Consider the following 18760-nt stretch of genomic DNA (forward strand, 5'->3'; position numbering starts at 1 on the left):
TTGAACTCCATGTAGATTACACTGACCAGTTGTAAAGCTTGCCCCTCTTAAGCAGCTTATTATGTCTGAAATGTATACGTAAACAACTCACAATAGGAAAGTCAGCAGATGCACAAGAAAAAGATGAGGGTGTCAGTGGGGAGCAGATAAGGAGAAAATGGGGTTGGGAAAAGAATTCAAAAACTGCATTTAAGAGATGTAAACATTATGGAAATGTGTACAATGGATGAAGACGACAATGTTATTGGACAATTACATGGGACTATTAGCTTGCACTGATGCAAGTCTGACACTCCATGTTATGGGCTGGACAAATGTAAAGGATAACTTGTGTTCACTGATCAAATTTTCACAACAAAAAAGAATCTTTTCTTTAATCTTTTGAACTGTACATTTTATCTTTTCCCCAGAACTACAGAAAATCAGTCATAATTAGAACTATTGATAATAATTCCAAAACAAGAGAACAAGAACACCATTTCTTGGTGAAAATTCTGCAAATGATAACCTCTTTTTCCATTACTCCCTTCATAAGTCCTGGCCATTGTCTACAATATGATATTAATTCTGGTTTATTTTTATAGCCATTTACTACAGAGACTTCATTTTTAAAGCCTAATTCTTGTCCAAATAGGATCCCAAGCACTTTCTATGTTTTCACCCCACTTTCTGTAGTATAAAATGTATCTCTCTGATTAGTTCTGACCTTTTCCTGCTGACGGATACGAGTCAGTATTGGAGCAGAGAAAAGACTGTGGATGCTCTCGTAGGCTAAATTTTTCATTGTATTATAACTATTATTGAAGCCAATGGAGCATAAGCAAGAGGAGAAGAGCCCACAAAAATAGAATAATAACTCGTTCAGATTTTTAGATGAGAGGTTTCTGGAAGCTGTCACTAAATTATTTATGCTATAAATTGTTTTTACTCTTGTGGCAGCCCTCACATTTAAGACCGTTTCTTTTAAGTTTGATTGGTGGTGCCTATATAAAAGAGGTAAAAATTACAGCTAGTTCTCAAGCAGAATAGAAAAGCCAGCAACGTTTGCGTAACCACTAAAAAAAGAATTTAAAAAATTAAAAATGCGTCTATGTTGTCTAATGGCAAAAGTAAAAACAGAAAGGAAACTAAAGAACAAGGAGCCTGACAGGAGAGTGACTGTGAATATGGAAAGTGAAATTTGACTGGAAAGTACTTCCAGTTCTCTTAGGGTGACCAGATGCCCTGATTTTATAGGGACAGTCCTGATATTTGGAGCTTTTTTTAATATGGGCTCCTATTTCCCCCATCCCCTGTTCCAATTTTTCACACTTGCTGTCTGGGCGCCCTAAGTTCTCTCCTGTACGTCAGTCCCTTGATAAAATAGTAACACTTTTTTGTTGCTGTACTGTAATTCATTTTAAACATTTGGGGGCTAAATTTATCACTGGCATAAACAAGCCCCACTGAAACTATTACTAAATATTTTAAATTGTGAACAACCACAGAAAACTCTCTCTCTATATATATATATAGTGAGTATAATGACTCTGAGTGTACTTTGTTTATTTGATATATGTAGTTTTGTCTTAGCTATATGGGGCTATATTTTGTAATACATCAATAGAAGTTCCGCATCATGTTCAATACAATGAATGAAATCTTAGTAATATGAGACCTCACTAGAGCAAGCTGTTGTCAAATCTTTCCAGAGAAGTGAAGAAAGATTGACAGCTTTTGTGTGCAAATAATGAGGTTTGCAGTTAGTGAAGTGTGAATTAGTAAAGTTCAGCTGCACTACACTTTTGCAATTCATGATAAACTGTAAAATACGTAGCTGTAAATACAATTTATATGGCTATCATAGGTACCAATAAAGCTGAAGACCCTTTTTTTTTTTTTTACACTACCGGCAAGAGTATTATTTTAATCATGAAGAAATATTTAAATTCTTTGATTTGTGACAGTAACTTGTTTGTATAAAGACTTTCTAGAAATATGATTACTGATACTAAAAATGGATATAAAACAGGAAACTGAATATGGTATGGAAAGTATATTCTGGAATGGAGACCTTAGCCAAATACCATTACCACACTATCAACTGAGGTTACTGAAGGCTCACCCTTGTGAAATAAACTTGACAAGCCTTCCCTACACATGAGTATAAACTATGGTTTTTAAATACTAACTAGACATAGTAAAACAGTTAATTATCACCAACTGGTTCATACCTGCCTTAAAGTAGTTTTTCACATATGGTGAGTTTTCACTGGGAAACATTTAGAGTCCAATTTTCCTCCCAGGAACACTAGTTTTACAGTGATGTAACTCAACTGACTTTAATGGAGATACCTCTTTTAAAACAAGTCTAAATGAGAGTAGCAAGTCAGGCCCTTAATTTGTTTTGTAGTATTTTTGGACCATTCCTTTGTAGAAGCTCCCCATTAAATGAAAGCTGTCAGAAGTTGACAGGCCGTAAATTAGAATTATTAGCCTTGCTTTGGTATGTGAGTTTGGGAAAGTACAAGTGCATCATTCCTCCATCTGCCTACTCTATTCTTGTGAAAAGGCAGGGTCTGAAATCTGTCTATACACTCTGTAGTATGCTTACCATTCCCTTTTATAAATGCCTGTATGAGAATCCTCCTTACTACAGATAATAAACCATAGCCAGGTCTAACATATTGTCTGAATGGGTATTCATTTAGGGAAAAAAATATATGGAGCAGCAAAACGCTGAGTTCCTGTTTGTGCAGAAGATTGTGGGTTGGCAGGTGTGGACATTTACCAGATTGTCATGGCATTGAGTAAAGGGACAATGCCAGTGATGTAAGCCAATACAGGGCTCTGGGTTTGTTCTTTGAAGGTCATGCAGCAGAGGAATTCCATTACAGCCTTTGTTTTGGAGAGTTTATAGATTTTTTTCAAGTGACTGGAGATTTTTTTTGGTTTTTTTAAAGGAGAGGGACACAAAATTTTGGGACAGTCAAAGTTGACAGTGCCCTTCTATGGTCAATGTAAAGACCACCAGCTCATAGACGCATAGACTCATAGGTCAGAAGGGACCAATATGATCATCTAGTCTGACCTCCTGCACAAGGCAGGCCACAGAACCCCACCCATCCAATTTTATAACAACCCCTAACCCAGGACCGAGTTATTGAAATCCTCAAAATTGGTTTGAAGAGCTCAAGCTGCAGAGAATCCACCAGCAAGCGACCCGTGCCCCACGCTGCAGGGGAAGGCGAAAAACCTCCAGGGCCCCTGCCAATCCGCCCTGGAGGAAAATTCCTTCCCGACCCCAAATATGGCGATCAGCTAAACCCTGAGCATGTGGGCAAGACTCACCAGCCAGCACCCAAGAAGGAATTCTCTGCAGTAACTCAGTTCCCATCCCATCCAACATCTCCCCGCAGATCATTGAGCAGACCTATCTGGTGGTAATCCAAGATCAATTGCCCAAATTAACGATCCTATCATAACATCCCCTCCATATACTTATCAAGCTTTGTCTTAAAGCCAGAAAAGTCTTTTACCCCTACTACTTCCTTCGGAAGGCTGTTCCAGAACTTCACTCCCCTAATGGTTAGAAACCTTCATCTAATTTCAAGTCTAAACTTCCTAATATCCAATTTATACCCATTCGTCCTCGTGCCTACATTAGTACTAAACTTAAATAATTCCTCTCCTTCCCTAACGTTAACCCCCCTGATATATTTATATAGAGCAAGCATATCCCCCCGCAGCCTTCTTTTGGCCAGGCTAAACAAGCCAAGCTCTTTGAGTCTCCTTTCATAAGGCAGTTTTTCCATTCCTCGGATCATCCTTGTAGCCCGTCTCTGAACCTGTTCCAGTTTGAATTCATCCTTCTTGAACATGGGACACCAGAACTGCACACAGTATTCCAGATGGGGTCTCACCAACGCCTTATATAACGGTACTAACACCTCCTTATCCTTGTAGGAAATACCCCACCTGATGCATCCCAAAATCGCATTTGCTTTTTTAACAGCCGTATCACATTGGCGACTCATAGTCATCCTGCTATCAACCAGTACCCCAAGGTCCTTCTCCTCCTCCGTCGCTTCCAACTGATGCGCCCCCAACGTATATCCAAAATTCTTATTATTAATTCCTAAGTGCATGACCTTGCACTTTTCACTATTGTATTTCATCCTATTTCTATTACTCCAGTTTACAAGGTGGTTCAGATCTTCCTGAATAGTATCCCTGTCCTTCTCCGTGTTAGCAATACCCCCCAGCTTTGTGTCATCCGCAAACTTTATTAGCACATTCCGGCTCTTTGGGCCAAGGTCAGTAATAAAAAGGTTAAATAAGATCGGTCCCAAAACCAATCCTTGAGGGACTCCACTAGTGACCTCCTTCCAGCCTGACAGTTCACCTTTCAATACGACCCGCTGGAATCTCCCCTTTAACCAGTTCCTTATCCACTTTATAACTTTCATATTCATCCCCATCTTTTCCAATTTAACTAACAGTTCCCCGTGTGGAACCGTGTCGAACGCCTTACTGAAATCTAGGTAAATTATATCTACCGCATTTCCTTTATCTAAGTAATCCGTCACCTTCTCAAAGAAGGAGATCAGATTGGTTTGACACGATCTCCTTTAGTAAATCCGTGTTGCAATTCGTCCCAATTACCATTGACCTCTATGTCCTTAACTACTTTCTCCCTTAAAATTTTTTCCAAGACCTTACATACTACAGACGTCAAACTAACAAGCCTATAATTACCCGGATCACTTTTATTCCCTTTCTTAAAAACAGGAACTACATTAGCAATCCTCCAGTCATACGGCACAACCCCCGAGTTTATCGATTGCTTAAAAATTCTCGCTAACGGGCTCGCAATTTCACGCGCCAGTTCCTTTAATATCCTCGGATGGAGATTGTCCGGGCCCTCCGACTTCGTCCCATTGAGCTGTTCAAGTACGGCCTCTACCTCAGTTGCGGTAATATCCACTTCCATATCCACATTCCCGTTTATCATCCCTCCATCATCGCTAGATTCCTCACTAGTCTTATTAAAAACTGAGGCAAAGTACTTGTTTAGATGTTGGGCCATGCCTAAGTTATCCTTAACCTCCATTCCATCCTCAGTGTATAGCGGCCCCACTTCTTCTTTCTTTGTTTTCTTCTTATTTATGTGGCTGTAGAACCTTTTACTATTGGTTTTGATTCCCTTTGCAAGGTCCAGTTCAATGCGGCTTTTAGCCTTCCTCACTTTATCCCTACATGTTCTGACCTCACCAAGGTAGCTTTCCTTACTGATCCTGCCTTTCTTCCACTCCCTTTAAGCTTTCTGCTTTTGTCTAATCCCCTCTCTGAGTTGCTTGCTCATCCAGTTTGGCCTACAACTCCTGCCCATGGTTTTTTTCCCCTTTCTTGGGATGCAGGCTTCCGACAGTCTCCGCAGCTGCGACTTAAAGTAATTCCAGGCCTCCTCCGCATTTAAATCCACTAATTCCTCCGTCCAATCCACTTCCCTAACTAATTTCCTTAACTCTTTAAGATTAGCCCTCAAGAAGTCGAAAACCCTAATCCCAGATCTACATTTGTTTATCCTTCCATCTAGTTTGAACTGAATAGGCTCATGATCACTCGAACCAAGGTTGTCCCCTACCACCATTTCTTCTACGAGGTCCTCACTGCTCACCAACACCAAATCTAAAATGGCATCCCCTCTCGTAGGTACTTCAACTACTTGATGAAGAAATCCATCCGCTATCACATCCAGGAAAATCTGACCCCTATTATTCTTGCAAGCACTCGTCCTCCAGTCTATATCCGGGAAGTTGAAGTCGCCCATAATCACACATTTCCCCTTTGTGTTTACTTCATTAAAGACATTAAAGAGGTCTCTATCCATATCCCAATCAGATCCCGGCGGTCTATAGCACACCCCAAGCACTATCTCAGGGGAAGCTCTAGTTGCTTTTTTACCCAGTGTGATTTTTGCCCAGACAGACTCTGTCTTATCCATTCCATCGCTTCTTATTTCGCTACAGTTAATTTCATCATTGATGTACAAGGCTACTCCACCACCTTTGCCTTTCTTCCTGTCTTTTCTAAACAGCACATAGCCTTCAATACCCGTGCTCCAGTCATGAGTACTATTCCACCAGGTTTCGGTTATCCCTATAATATCCGGTTTCACTTCCTGCACCAGTAACTCCAGTTCCTCCATCTTGTTACCTAGGCTCCTCGCATTAGTGTATAGACCTTTTCATTTTCAGCGTTTGGCGTCAGTGACATTCTTTCCCCCGTCGTGCAGAGACCTTCTACCACCAGCATCACCTGTTACTCTGGTTACTACTCCACTATTCCTCCTTGGATCAATTCTTGGGACTGCAAGGGTATCCCCTCTCACTTTGTTTACTTCCCTCTCCAGGTTATATTCCGGCGTGGAGATCTCCCGAACATCTCCCAACCATCTCCCCCAACTTCCTAGTTTAAAGCTCTCTTGATGAGGTCGGCGAGCCTCCATCCTAGAATTCTATTTCCCTCCTTGCTTAGATGAAGTCCATCCTGAGTGAACAGTCATCTATCCGTAAACGCTTCCCAGTGACCGTACATCCCAAAGCCCTCCTTATAACACCACTCCCTGAGCCATCTGTTGATCGCCATAATCTTGTCACTCCTTCGTCGCCCCGCTCTAGGAACCGGCAGAATCCCACGAAGATCACCTGAGCCTCGATTTCTTTGAGCGTCTTCCCCAGTCTGGCATAGTCCTCCTTGATACAGTCCAGCGAGTAACTAGCCGTATCATTCGTTCCCACATGAAGGATAATCAACGGATTCTTTCCCGCTCCCGCTAAGATCGTATTCAGCCTCAGGTCCACATCCTGTATCTTAGCCCCTGGCAGACAGCACACCCTTCTGTTCTCCCAATCAGGTCTAGTTACAGGCCTGTCTACTCTTCTCAGTAAAGAGTCTCCAATCACGTAGACTTGCCTTTTCCTGGCGACAGTGCGATTCTGCGGTCTATCCCCCACAGCAGCTGGCCGCAATTCCTCTCGATTTGTATTCGCCCTTACAATCCTCCTAGGGCTCGTACTTGGTGTCGCCTCCATTGACTCCTCCCCTCCTTCTGCAGGACTAGCTGCTCGCCTCTTCTTCCTCGCCCTTTGTCCTTCAGCAGCCTGCTGTGCTCCATCTTCATTTTCCAACTCAGCGAACCTGTTCCTGAGTTCTATTTCTCCATCGCTGGCCCGTCTTTTCCTCTGCCTGGTTCTCCTAGTCACATGCTTCCACCGTCCACTTTCCTCACCCAGCAGCCCCTCCTCAGAGTCCTTTGGTCCTGCTTCTATCCGCTCGCCTGAGCTTGTCCCCTGTGCCTCATCATGTCTGTGTTCCATCAACTGCTCAAATCCCCTTCTAAACTCAGCCAGAGTTTCCACTTGCATCTCCAGTCCCCTTACCTTTTCCTCCAGCAGCTCTATCAGGCGGCACTTCATGCAGATGAAACTCCTTTCAGGTGCCCCCTCTAGGACCATGTACATGCCACAGCTACCGCATCCGGTCATCCTCAGTGTGTCTGCACCTGCTACCTCCGCCTCCATCGTAGCGCTCCAACTCTGTGCCTGGCAATCCACGCCTCACACCGCACCGCAGGCCACCAACAAGCGCTGGGCTGCTGGCAGACCCCTGCCTCTTCCCTAGTCTGCCTTCCTGGTTCCTCTGCCTTGGTCTCCCCTGCAACCTCCCCCTGGAAACTCCCACTGAAACTCCCCTGTTAGCCGCTCTGTTCGCCACCTCCTGTGCCGCTGCAACTGACTGTGCCGCTGCCTGAGTGCCTGGCTCCTTATATAGGACCCCTATTCAGGTAAGCCCCGCCCCCAACTCAGGGCTCAGCCTCGCTCCCAGCACACAGCCCCTAGCAGCCTGCACACACACTCACTCACTCACTCACTGAAGCTGGAAGTTTTGCTTCTATCATTCCATATCGTACAATTATAGTTAGAGACTGGAATGAATTTCATTAATCAAAATATCATTGAAATTACTGTGTTTATTAGAGCTGGGAACTGAGTTTTGGAAAAGGTTTTGGGTCAAGTTTTGCTTTTACCTACATCAGAACCAAAAGGGTCCAGAAGAGGACTGCATTTTGTCTGAACTACTACAGTTCATTGGTGAAGTGGAGCCAGATAAAATATATCTGGTGTATATTAGTCATGAGTAATGAATGGAAGGTACTGGAGAAGCTGGAATGCAACTACATGATCAATCTAGTCCAGAGATGGGCAAACTACGGCATATGGACCACATCCGCCCTTCAGGACTCTCCTGCCCGACCCCTGAGCTCCTGCCCCAGGAGGCTAGCCCCTGGCCCCACCCCTGCTGTTCTCCGTCCTCCGCAGCCTCAGCTCACCCCTCCGCCAGCTCAATGCTCTGGACAGTGGGGCTGCGAGCTCCTGGGGCAGCTGTAGATCCCAGCCTGGCCCCTTGCTCTGTGCTTCACAGTGTGTGGCTGTAGCGCCGCCAGCCACTGGTGCTCCAGGCAACGTGGTAAGGGGGCAGGGAGCGTGTGTGTGTGTGTGTGAGTGTGGATAGGGGGCGGGGTGGTCAGAGAGCGGGGAACAGGGGGGTTGAAGGGAGGCAGGGCTCCTGGGGGACAGTTAGGAAGGAGTGGGGGTTTGATGTGGCAGCGGGGGGCAGGGGTTCTGGGGGCAGTCAGGGGACAGGGAAAAGGGGTGGTTGGATGGAGCAGGGGTCGGGGGGGCAGTCAGGAAGGAGGGGGGGTTGGATGGGGCGCTGGGGAGCAGTCAGGAGAAAGGGAGCAGGGGGGGAGATGGGGCAGAGGTCCCAGGGTGGGCCATCAAGAGGCAAGAAGTGGGGGCAGGGGGGCACAGATAGTCAGTGGGAGCCGGGCCACGCCCCCTCCCCTAACCAGCCCTCCATACAATTTCCAAAACCCGATGCAGCCCTCAGGCCAAAAAGTGTGCCCGCCCCTGATCTAGTCACTACAGTTGAGATTTTCCTAAGTAGTCTAGGAGATATGGCTATATCTGCCACGTAAATTATTGAAGATGTGTTTCTAAACCCATTAGACTGCTTTGAAAAGCTCAGCCTGGGTAATTATAACATATATACTGTTTGACTTCCCACAGTTACATAATCCATAGATTATTGTTATGATAGTTTCTAATAGTGTTAGAGGGCTGTTATGATTTATCATGACAGGTACGGAGTGTTTTTATGGCCATGTTATAAAACCAAGAAAATGAAAATTTGTAAGGAAAATAAGACTACCTTTCTCCTTTACTACGGGAACTCCAATTTTAAAGGTCTGGTAGGGTTCCTCACAAAGTATTTTCTTTTTCTGTGGGGAGAGGAGGGTACTGTCCATTTGGCAGAACATTTCTTGCTCCTGCTTACTGCAGTCCACTCTGATCCGTCGGCATTTGTCAGAACAATCCTCTGTTTGCTATTTGCTGATTTTCCCCTTGCTTACAAAATATATTGTGGGGTGCAGAAGAGAAATTACCTAGCAGTAGGTTTATAGTTAAAACAGCATTTTTCTGCTACATCATTAATTTAAGAAGGGACTAGGATGGGGACTTGTTCCATTTTTTTTGGCTCAAATGAAGAAATCTGCTTACAAACCAAATGCTCCCTCTGTCCTACAAACACCTTCATTTGCACTAGAGACAGCATCCATACAGCAGGTGTATCAAAACAAGTATTGCAAGTGGAGAGACAGCCAATTCAGAGATGAAGGAGTATCCAAATATTACCTGCACCAGTGGTAGACACTAGTTTGGGCTTGCTACGTGCTCCATCTCCTTTTGTTGTGTAGGCTGTCACAGTGAGGGAGTATGTAGTTTCAGGCTGTAGTCCAGAAATGATCATTTCCTGAGATGAAATAAAACAAGAACACATATTAAAAATTCATTCCTTACTAAGAAAACGAAGAATAATCTAATCAATTGCTACATATCACATAAAGTACATATGCTTTTGTGCTACCTGTAATGAAGATACACATTGGAGTGTATCAGAGGAATGTTTTGTGAGTGAGACACTGTAATGCAGTATGTTTCACTTTTTTCAAGTAATACAGACAGGGCATTTCTAAGTAGCATGCTTCAGGTAGTTTTATATGGCTTAGACCAAAGAACGAATGATGTGACCAGTGTAATTATCATCCTGTAATGTATTGCCTGGAGAGTCTTATTGCTATTGTGAAATTAATGCAAGTTGAAAAATAAGTTTGACCTAATAGTTTACTGGCCATTATTGACATAGGTATGAAATCACTAGCAATAAGTCAGAGAGCTCCAGTTTTACCCACACTTCTAAAGCTATTTCAAAATACACTAAGTACAGTTCACCAGAAACACTATTTGCCTTCATATATAGATTTCACAACAACTTGTACTTGTTACAGCACTACTCATCCAGGAATCACTAAATGCTTTACAAATTGTTAACTACTCAAAATCTCAAAGAGCCACTCAATCAGCATTCTTAGAGCAAACCTCAGAGCTCTCAGGCAAAGTACACCAGCAACAGAAGGGATTAATTCTCAATCAATACAAAAAACAGGGTGTAGTATATGCAAAAACCAAAAGAGACCTTTTCACTCACACATGTACATACACATGGAGGCCACCTGAAATAAAGACTTGTTTTTGCTCTAAAGGCATCAAGAGAAAGTTTTGTCTTGATAAATCAATCAGGCAGATAAGCATTATTATCTGTTGCTGATCCATGGGTAAACTGAAGAACAGAAAAGTCCATTTATCCAAAGTCACACAGTTATCATGGCTTCCAGTTCTCAGTCATAACCATTAACCTGCATGCCTTCTCAATTCTGTGTGGCTGAATGGATTTACACTAATTTCAGCATTGCTAAAGGAATGGCACACTTCAATGTCAAGAATAAATAGCAAATGTGCAATCATGTAATCTTCAAATGCAACAACCATAAAAGTTAACAGCAAAATTATGGGCCCAACTGTCTACAGTAAATGGATTTTTCAAAATATGAGGATAGGAACACTTTACAGATTAAATTAAAATCTGGACCTATATTTTCAGTCACTTGTTAGCAGTACCAAAATTACTAGGTAATAATGAGAAGGGATGAGTGAAATGTTTCCAGTAAAAAAGAACAAATCTGAAAATTCATCCCCAAACTCAGTTCTACCCAAATGGCAAAGTCGAGAAGAAAGACATTTCACTTTCAGTCTTTTAAAAGGCAATTATAAATGATGGTGACAATTTAAAACTATAAGAGCAAAACAAATGACAATTTTCTTTTAAATAATGATCACACACTAGCCTCATTTGGAGTATGTTGCATTCTACTGTATGCAAGGATAAATAAACACATACAGTAGTGTCTTTTAAAAAGGCAATTTGAATGTAATAAACACATTCCTTAGACCATAAATACTGTGGGACGTTTGCCTTCCTTGGTTCGATTGGGAAGTGTACAAAACAGACACATGTTCCAAACAAAAAGAAAGATGAACTTGTACTTCTGCTGCACACTACACATTGAATACAACAAAACCTGAAGGGTGACTACTAGGCAAATCCAAACTGTTTTCGTTTTCTTTCTGTAATACCTTCTTTTAAAGCATAGTTTCTTTGGTTGCATTGCCAGGCAAAGTTAGTTACAGCCATCAAAACCAACAAAAACACAAAACAATGTTGTACGTTTCAGCACCATGCCAAACTTACAGAACAAAATAAAAAAAAAGTGAGGAAAATTTCAATTATATGTTAGTACATGCATTTGTGCAAATGACGAAAACATTTACAAAACAGAAAGAGGTTAAAAAAAAAACAACACACACTTTTTGTCTGACCAGTCAACAACTACTCACATGTTCAGCAGTATCATCATATTCCCACTGATTCAGAGTAAAGAATGGTGGAAAGAAAAACAAAAGAAATGAAGAGAGGTTTGTAGCCTGGTTGAGGCAATTTTGTTGTTCGTAGTAAAAATAAATAATAATAATAATAATTAAAAAAAAAACTCTCCAAAAACTGGCTGGCAAAATCAAATAGCCTTTGAAATCAGGTTAATGAAATAACCCTGAAAAGACATGTGGGGAGATAATGTTTGTGTTTTTGTGTATTTACATATGTATGAGTAGCGTGGACAATGTATCAACAGTCCCTGTCTATGCTGTATTCTGATAATTCAGAGGTCAAAAGAAGATCCTAGCATTTAAATGAATTGTAAACATGGGCTATCTCAGTATTCCTCTCTCTTTGAAATATACCATGAACTGTGGAAGAACAAGCAAAACAAGCAAATGGCCTTATGATAATTCATATAGCTAAGTACTGGTGATGGACTTCCTTCAAAGTCATCCTAATTACCTTCTGTTCCTCGAGGAAATCCCAATTTGTCAAAGAGGACATGAAATTCTATAAAAGATCCTTGTGCCCTGATTCTGTCATCTCAGATCTGCTTAGACTTCATTGGGGAAGTTTGAGTCACAAGACTGAGTTCCCAGTTATGAGATTTGGACATTGGATTATGACCTATGAATTGAATTCTAAAGCAACTCTTTGCAACTACAAAGTTCACCATCTCTGCTATAAATCTGAACCTCAATGAATTGAACTCATGTCTGTATGTATAATGATCTTTTAACCATACATTCTCTTTTTTGTTTTTTAATGAATTTTAGTTTAGTTAATAAGAATCGGCTGTGGCGTGTATGTGGGTAAGATCTGAAACATTCATTAACTTGGGGGGTAATGTGTCTGATCCTTTGGGATTGGTAGAACCTTTTCTTTTATATGATGAAATAAGATTTACAGATATGTTCATCGTATCTGATGTGGGTATCTGGATGAAGGCCTGAGGCTGGATCACTTTAAGGGAACTGTGTTGTTTGGACTTCCGAGTAACCAGTAAGGTAATAAAAAAACTGTTTTATGCTGGTTTGGTGAATCTAAGTATTGGAATATCCCACCAGCTTTTGGGGGTTTGGCTGCTCCATTCTTTGCAGTTCACCCTAATTGAGTGACCACAGCTGGCTCCCCACTAGGACCCTGGCCACACTCAGAATTGCAAATTTGTAGTAAACCGCAGGCATTTATGGTTCATTCTGTTTAAACTAAGAGAGCACAATGTTTTGCCAAATAAATAAATACATAATTAGGTAAAACAATAAAATGGACCTCTTGAGAGCTGGCACAATACTATTTAAATAGGCATGTCAACAAAATTGAAGGGACAAGAGATCAGTGCCCCCCCAAATGAATATACAGAGTTGCAACTTATCTATTAATTCCGGGGGTGGGGGGGAGGGCTGCCATCATTTACTAACATCAAACATAGAACTGGTTAAGATTTAACTGTTTACTTTCAATTAAGGTGATAATATCTGATGACTTTTAGGGTGACCAGACAGCAAATGTGAAAGATCAGGATGGGGGAAGGAAGTAATGGGAGCCTATATACAAAAAATACCCCCAAATCAGGACTGTCCTCCTAAAATCAGGACATCTGGTCAACCTAGATGACTTCCTATTATTCACATACAAAACGAGCCCAAGCTGTGAGAGGTGTGCAAACATTTATAGCTTTCCCTTAGGCGTATACATCAGAGGTATAATTCAGGTAATCTCCAAGTCCACAAAGCATAAGCATAGCCTACCATTAGAATCCTAATACTAGAAGTTCTTTTGATCTTGATGTGATCATATACATGCCCCAGAACACAGATTTCTCTATCATATGCCATGATTTGTAAAACAGATCGAACCACTTTCTCAGCATCTGCGTTTTGCAGCTGAACCAACCTTAAATTTTTAAGACAGACTTACTTGATAGTTATTGATTTGAATGATGTATTGTGTTATTTAAATAGATGAGTGAGTTCTAAAACTATGACACAATATTCAGGCCTCATTTGATGAGAGTGGTAAGATGGGCATATGCTAATGCTTTCAAGGCAGTACTAAATGCGCCAAAGCAGAGTTCTAATCTGCCTACTCCTGGTTCTGATGCTAAAACATTGAACAGATTATTCCATCCAGGAATAAGAGTTATCTGTGTGAAATATCTGGTGGCTGGATCAGACAGCACACATGCTAAAAGGCACTGACTATGATCTGCCCGGATGCCCTTTGACACTCTTCCAGAGGACATGCAGATCATGAAGTGTGTAGGTTTAGGGGAGCCTGCAGATGGTTACAAAGAATTGCACTAAACTTAGCTGTTTTTCCCCCTCGTGTATGCATACACAGGCTGTCTGAATTTGGCATAAGAAACTGTAAACATAACCATGGAGAACCTACTAAAATGGAAATAAAACATGTCAGCTTGTGGGCCAAAGTGGAGGGGGAAAAAGACAGGTAGTTATTTATATGTATTTTGTAAATGCAGCATTTTTACTGCGGCCTATAAACAGAATAGAAAATAATCTAGTTACCTGTGCATCAGCCAGCATGACATCCTTCAGCATGGGTTGACCCTTTGGCTCTCCATTTTCCATCCTCACATAATGAACCTGGTATCCTCGGATCTGACCATGCTGCTTATTGGGTACAGGCGAGCGCCATGACACTTTAACAGAGGTAGAGTTGACAGCCTCTACCTCGACTTTGCGAGGAGGACCACTAGGAACTGGAACAACATCATTGGATAAAACAGAATTACAGGCACCTGTCCCACCCACTTAGAGTCTTTTTCTTTCTCTCTCTCTTTAAGGGCAGACCCACTACGTTTTCTTTGAAGAATACAAATTATTCAACAAATGAAAATGCTCAACCAATCTGCTCTACCTTTCAGTGAAAAGATCAAAAAACATGACTGATGCAAAAAATGGAAGAAAAAAGAGTATTAGAGAAATAGAAAAACATGTAAAAATGTACAAAAGCCAAGGAAGATGCTTTGAGATTCAAAGCATTAAAGTACAAAGAGATATTTTGTAATTGAAATAATAATAATAAAAAAACCAAAAGATTTAAAAAAAAAAGTTCCCTTTTGTTTTGATTGGGTTTGGGTTTTTTGCAGTGGAACAAAAAGGTGGTTGATAATTGGGACATCTTCTGTTATATTCAGATATGGAAGACATTTGACAACCTAGATATTTAAAATAAAAATATGTAGAGCATCAGTTTTCCAAAGATTTTTTTTAAATGCACCAAAGAACAAGAAGGCCATTCTTAAAAATCAAAAGACATAAGCTCATCAGACAGAAGAGTTAAAAAAAAACAACAAGAAAAATGCAGAAAGATCCCCACCGTGAGATCTGTGATTTTTTTTAATAGATGAGGAGGGGAAGAAAGAGCAATCTAGGCAGGTTCGAAGGAGTAGCAGTTTCAATTTGCTCATAAAAAAAAACAACTTTGCGTTTAAAGAAAAATTCAAAACTGACGTAGCAAAGGCAGACCTTTGATTAAAATCACATGGTGATAGTAACAGTGATTTGGAGAAAAAGAGGAGCAGGGACAAAAAAGGAATACTCTGAGCCTATACAAAGACAGCAGATCGAGAGAGAGTCATAGAGGTGCAAATGGATGTAGTGGAGGCAACATACCATCTTCATCTGTCCGAATCAATACTGCTAAGCTCTCTGGGCCAGGTCCGACATCAGTGTGGGCAGTCACAGAGATCCGGTATTCAGTCCATTTTTCCAACTGTTCCAAAAGGTACTGAGTAGTGTCCGAAGAAATTCCCAAAATTTCATGGGGCTTGTCATCTTCCCCATCAATCCCAATGTACTTGATTGAATATTCTGTGATAATGCCATTCTGTTTTTCCACCGGTGGAGGTTGCCAACTTACCAAAATGCTAGTGGAGCTGGGGCTGGTGCAACTAATGTCTTGAGGAGGAGCTGATGGCTCTAATTTCAGTAGTGGGTTAGAGGAGGATTTGAGTGAAAGGACAGGAGTGGTTGAAAAAAAAGAAAAAAATATGAACAAAAGAAAAAATGAAAATAAATAAAAAGGGCAACCAAATAAAAAAACCCAAACCCCATAGAAACTTAAAAAGCAAAACGTCAGACAATTGTATGCACCTTGGCTTATTAAAGTGAAGAAATTAAAAATGAATAAACCAACTAAATGGTGAAAAAGGATGTGGGGGGAAATACATGAAAATGAAGCCTCAAAATAATATTACCTACCTGCAATTAACATCTTCTTCAAATAAAAACAAAACGTGATGCTTTTATATGTCTATTCATCTATCCTTGTAATGTCTGCAATTAGTGCAAATTAGGATATTTTAAATGATTATTTTATGTATGTATTTCTTGCCAAATTTTAACTTATACTGTACAGTCAGTCTTACATTCATTGAATAGTTTTTTTTCTTTTACTATATTCCAGATAATTTGCAATAATTGCTAGAAATTGCTTGAGAAATTCCCTTTGAAACTTCCCTTCTGTCCCCCGCTCCTCCGCCCCAAAAAAAGATTATATTTTCATTTTTCTTTTTACAACTGAGTCTGCCTGGATCAAGTAAACTACAAATAATGTTTAAATGGAAAGTATTTATTTAAACATTTATTGTAGCCAACATAGTGTAAAAGCATGCAAAGTCAATAGAAGATGAAGAAAATCTTAGTCAAAGGTTTACGTACCAGGACAAAAAAGTGACAGGCTTGTTGATTCTGACTGTACCTTGTACTTACCCTAGATCAGCTCTCAGTTATATTTTTTAACTCCTCTTGGAGACACCTTTGCAAGTGAAGAATTAAATCCTACCAGCAATTTTTTTGGTAATTTCAATAAACTACCACCTCCGCGCATTTTGTCAGCAAAATAGCTATTAAATCTTACTAAAAGACTTCCCTAGCAAAACAAAGCAAAAAGATACAAAGCTCTGAATTTATACTGTATCTTACTTCACATGAGCATCCATCATTTAGATCAAATATAACCTGTGTTAAGAAGACAGCTAAAGTGCTTGCCCATTGTGTGTGATCTAGTCTCTCCCTCATATCCTTAAAGGAAAACCAAATGGATTTTTGGTACTACTTGGCACATCAAAGATGATTAAAGCAGCTGAAGAGTTATAGGGCCCTGCTGTGACCTACTGCAGTTACACATGTATCTTTTGGTCCCTCACAGATCTTCTGTGTGGATCAATGGATGTTCCTCTGTGTGGTATTTTACCCTTCTCAGGGGAAAGTAAGTGAGAATGTACCAGCATCTGGAGGAGTTGAAGGGGTAGATTAGCTTTTTTCTTTACAAAAAAGTAAATGATCAAGGCACAAATCAAGTACACAGGATATACTGGTCATTACACTACAGAGCATGAATCTGTCTAGGAAGTATAAAAGGAAGTGAAAAGACTCCTTCAGGATATTATACTGACAGACAGATATCTCTGTAGAAGCTTTCTCTGAAGCCATGACTGAAGGTTACAAAAAACTCTGGAGAATATTTTGGCTGTATCCATGAGAGATTTCTATTTTTTTAAGTATCACAGGGTAGCCGTGTTAGTCTTTATCCACAAAAATGAGGAGTCTGGTGGCACCTTAAAGACTAACAGATTTATCTGGGCATAATCTTTTGTGGCTAAAAAAAACACTTCTTCAGATGCATACAGAAGCATACACTTCTTCCACGCATCCGAAAAAATGTTTTTTTTTACCCACAGAAGCTTATGCCCAAATAAATCTGTTAGTCTTTAAGGTGCCACCAGATTCCTAATTTTTTAAAATCATTATATTAAAATAAATGCAAACCATTCTATCTTGTGTAATTGTTTTTTTAAATGCAATTTCTCCTTTACTTTGCAAGGTGATTTTTACACCATGTGCAATCTAGTAAACAAATCTATTAGGTCTTATCATATACCATGGCGTAAATTGGAAGTTTGCCATTGATTTCAATGGGATCTCTTGCAAAAGTCTGGCTACCGAGTACTTTCTTTTCATATATATCCTTTGCACTTTTTCATGTATTATCTCAATATGTAAAATAAAAAGAAGGTTACATACAGTGTAATGTCATCTTACTCGCCCTGTCCCATTTACTTCTTTCTTACATAACCAGGAAATGGAAATCAATAGCAATTTTGACTGTGCACAGAGTACAGGATTGGGCCTTAAATATTTAACTTGTAGCCACACTTAAATCAATTCCCACCCACCTTTTATGATGCTCATGCTCTCACGTGTAACTGAAATGGTCTCCATTAAAGGAAATAATTTTCTTCTATATCAAAATACTTGTTTTGCATAATTAAAATGACAGTGCCCCATGACATTATACTTGATTCTTAAATAAGGGCTGCACAAATGACAGCATAATTGGGCCCTTTGTGTTTATTTAAAATGCCACAGACATGCCTCAGGAAGTTCACATTACTCATAAAACTCAAACTCTAAAGCAATTGTTCTTCAGGTACCTTATTTGTTACTAATATCTCATCAAACACTAGCAAAGCATGACAGTATAAATACAATAGCTCGAGCTGACTAATGCAAACCAGAATTTCGATGAGGCTTTGCAGTATTTATTTAAATAACCTTACTTCACTAAAAGTGATGAACCAATCAGCCTATAGAAAATGTAAACACATGATGGAATAAAGTTTGAAAATGGAGTAGTAAAGCTAAAGAATTACACAAAGTAAACTTTAGCTGATTATACCAACTCTTTGGGATGCAATTCTCCATTACCTGAAGATCCCTTTAGTTAAGCTTCGATTTACATGTTTTTAAATTCCTATATAAATTCCCATCAGATTATTTCAGATAAGCACTATAAATTACTGACATCATTTACATGAACAGCCAATAGAATGTGGTTTTCTTGTGTGTATCAA

The 18760-nt window shown here is 40.3% G+C and overlaps 1 protein-coding gene across 42 annotated transcripts in view; it reads right to left on the reverse strand.

Moving 5' to 3' along the window:
* Positions 1–18760, reverse strand: part of PTPRD (protein tyrosine phosphatase receptor type D) — a 1707428-nt gene that overhangs the window by 153296 nt on the left and 1535372 nt on the right. For 19 of the 42 annotated variants that reach the window (XM_030566307.1, XM_030566301.1, XM_030566300.1 and 16 more), the window contains 4 exons: positions 15519–15824; positions 14409–14602; positions 11841–11867; positions 9741–9858 (listed from right to left, as the gene is read on the reverse strand). The exons of 10 other annotated variants lie outside the window; for them this stretch is intronic. In XM_030566307.1, coding sequence (XP_030422167.1) covers positions 9741–9858; positions 11841–11867; positions 14409–14602; positions 15519–15824 — 645 coding nt within the window. The remainder of the gene's footprint in view (positions 1–9740; positions 9859–11840; positions 11868–14408; positions 14603–15518; positions 15825–18760) is intronic. 13 more of the 42 variants (XM_030566309.1, XM_030566308.1, XM_030566302.1 and 10 more) reach the window with 3 other exon arrangements.

The sequence above is a fragment of the Gopherus evgoodei genome, chromosome 6 (genome assembly GCF_007399415.2).
Source record: "Gopherus evgoodei ecotype Sinaloan lineage chromosome 6, rGopEvg1_v1.p, whole genome shotgun sequence".
Lineage (NCBI taxonomy): Eukaryota > Metazoa > Chordata > Testudines > Testudinidae > Gopherus > Gopherus evgoodei.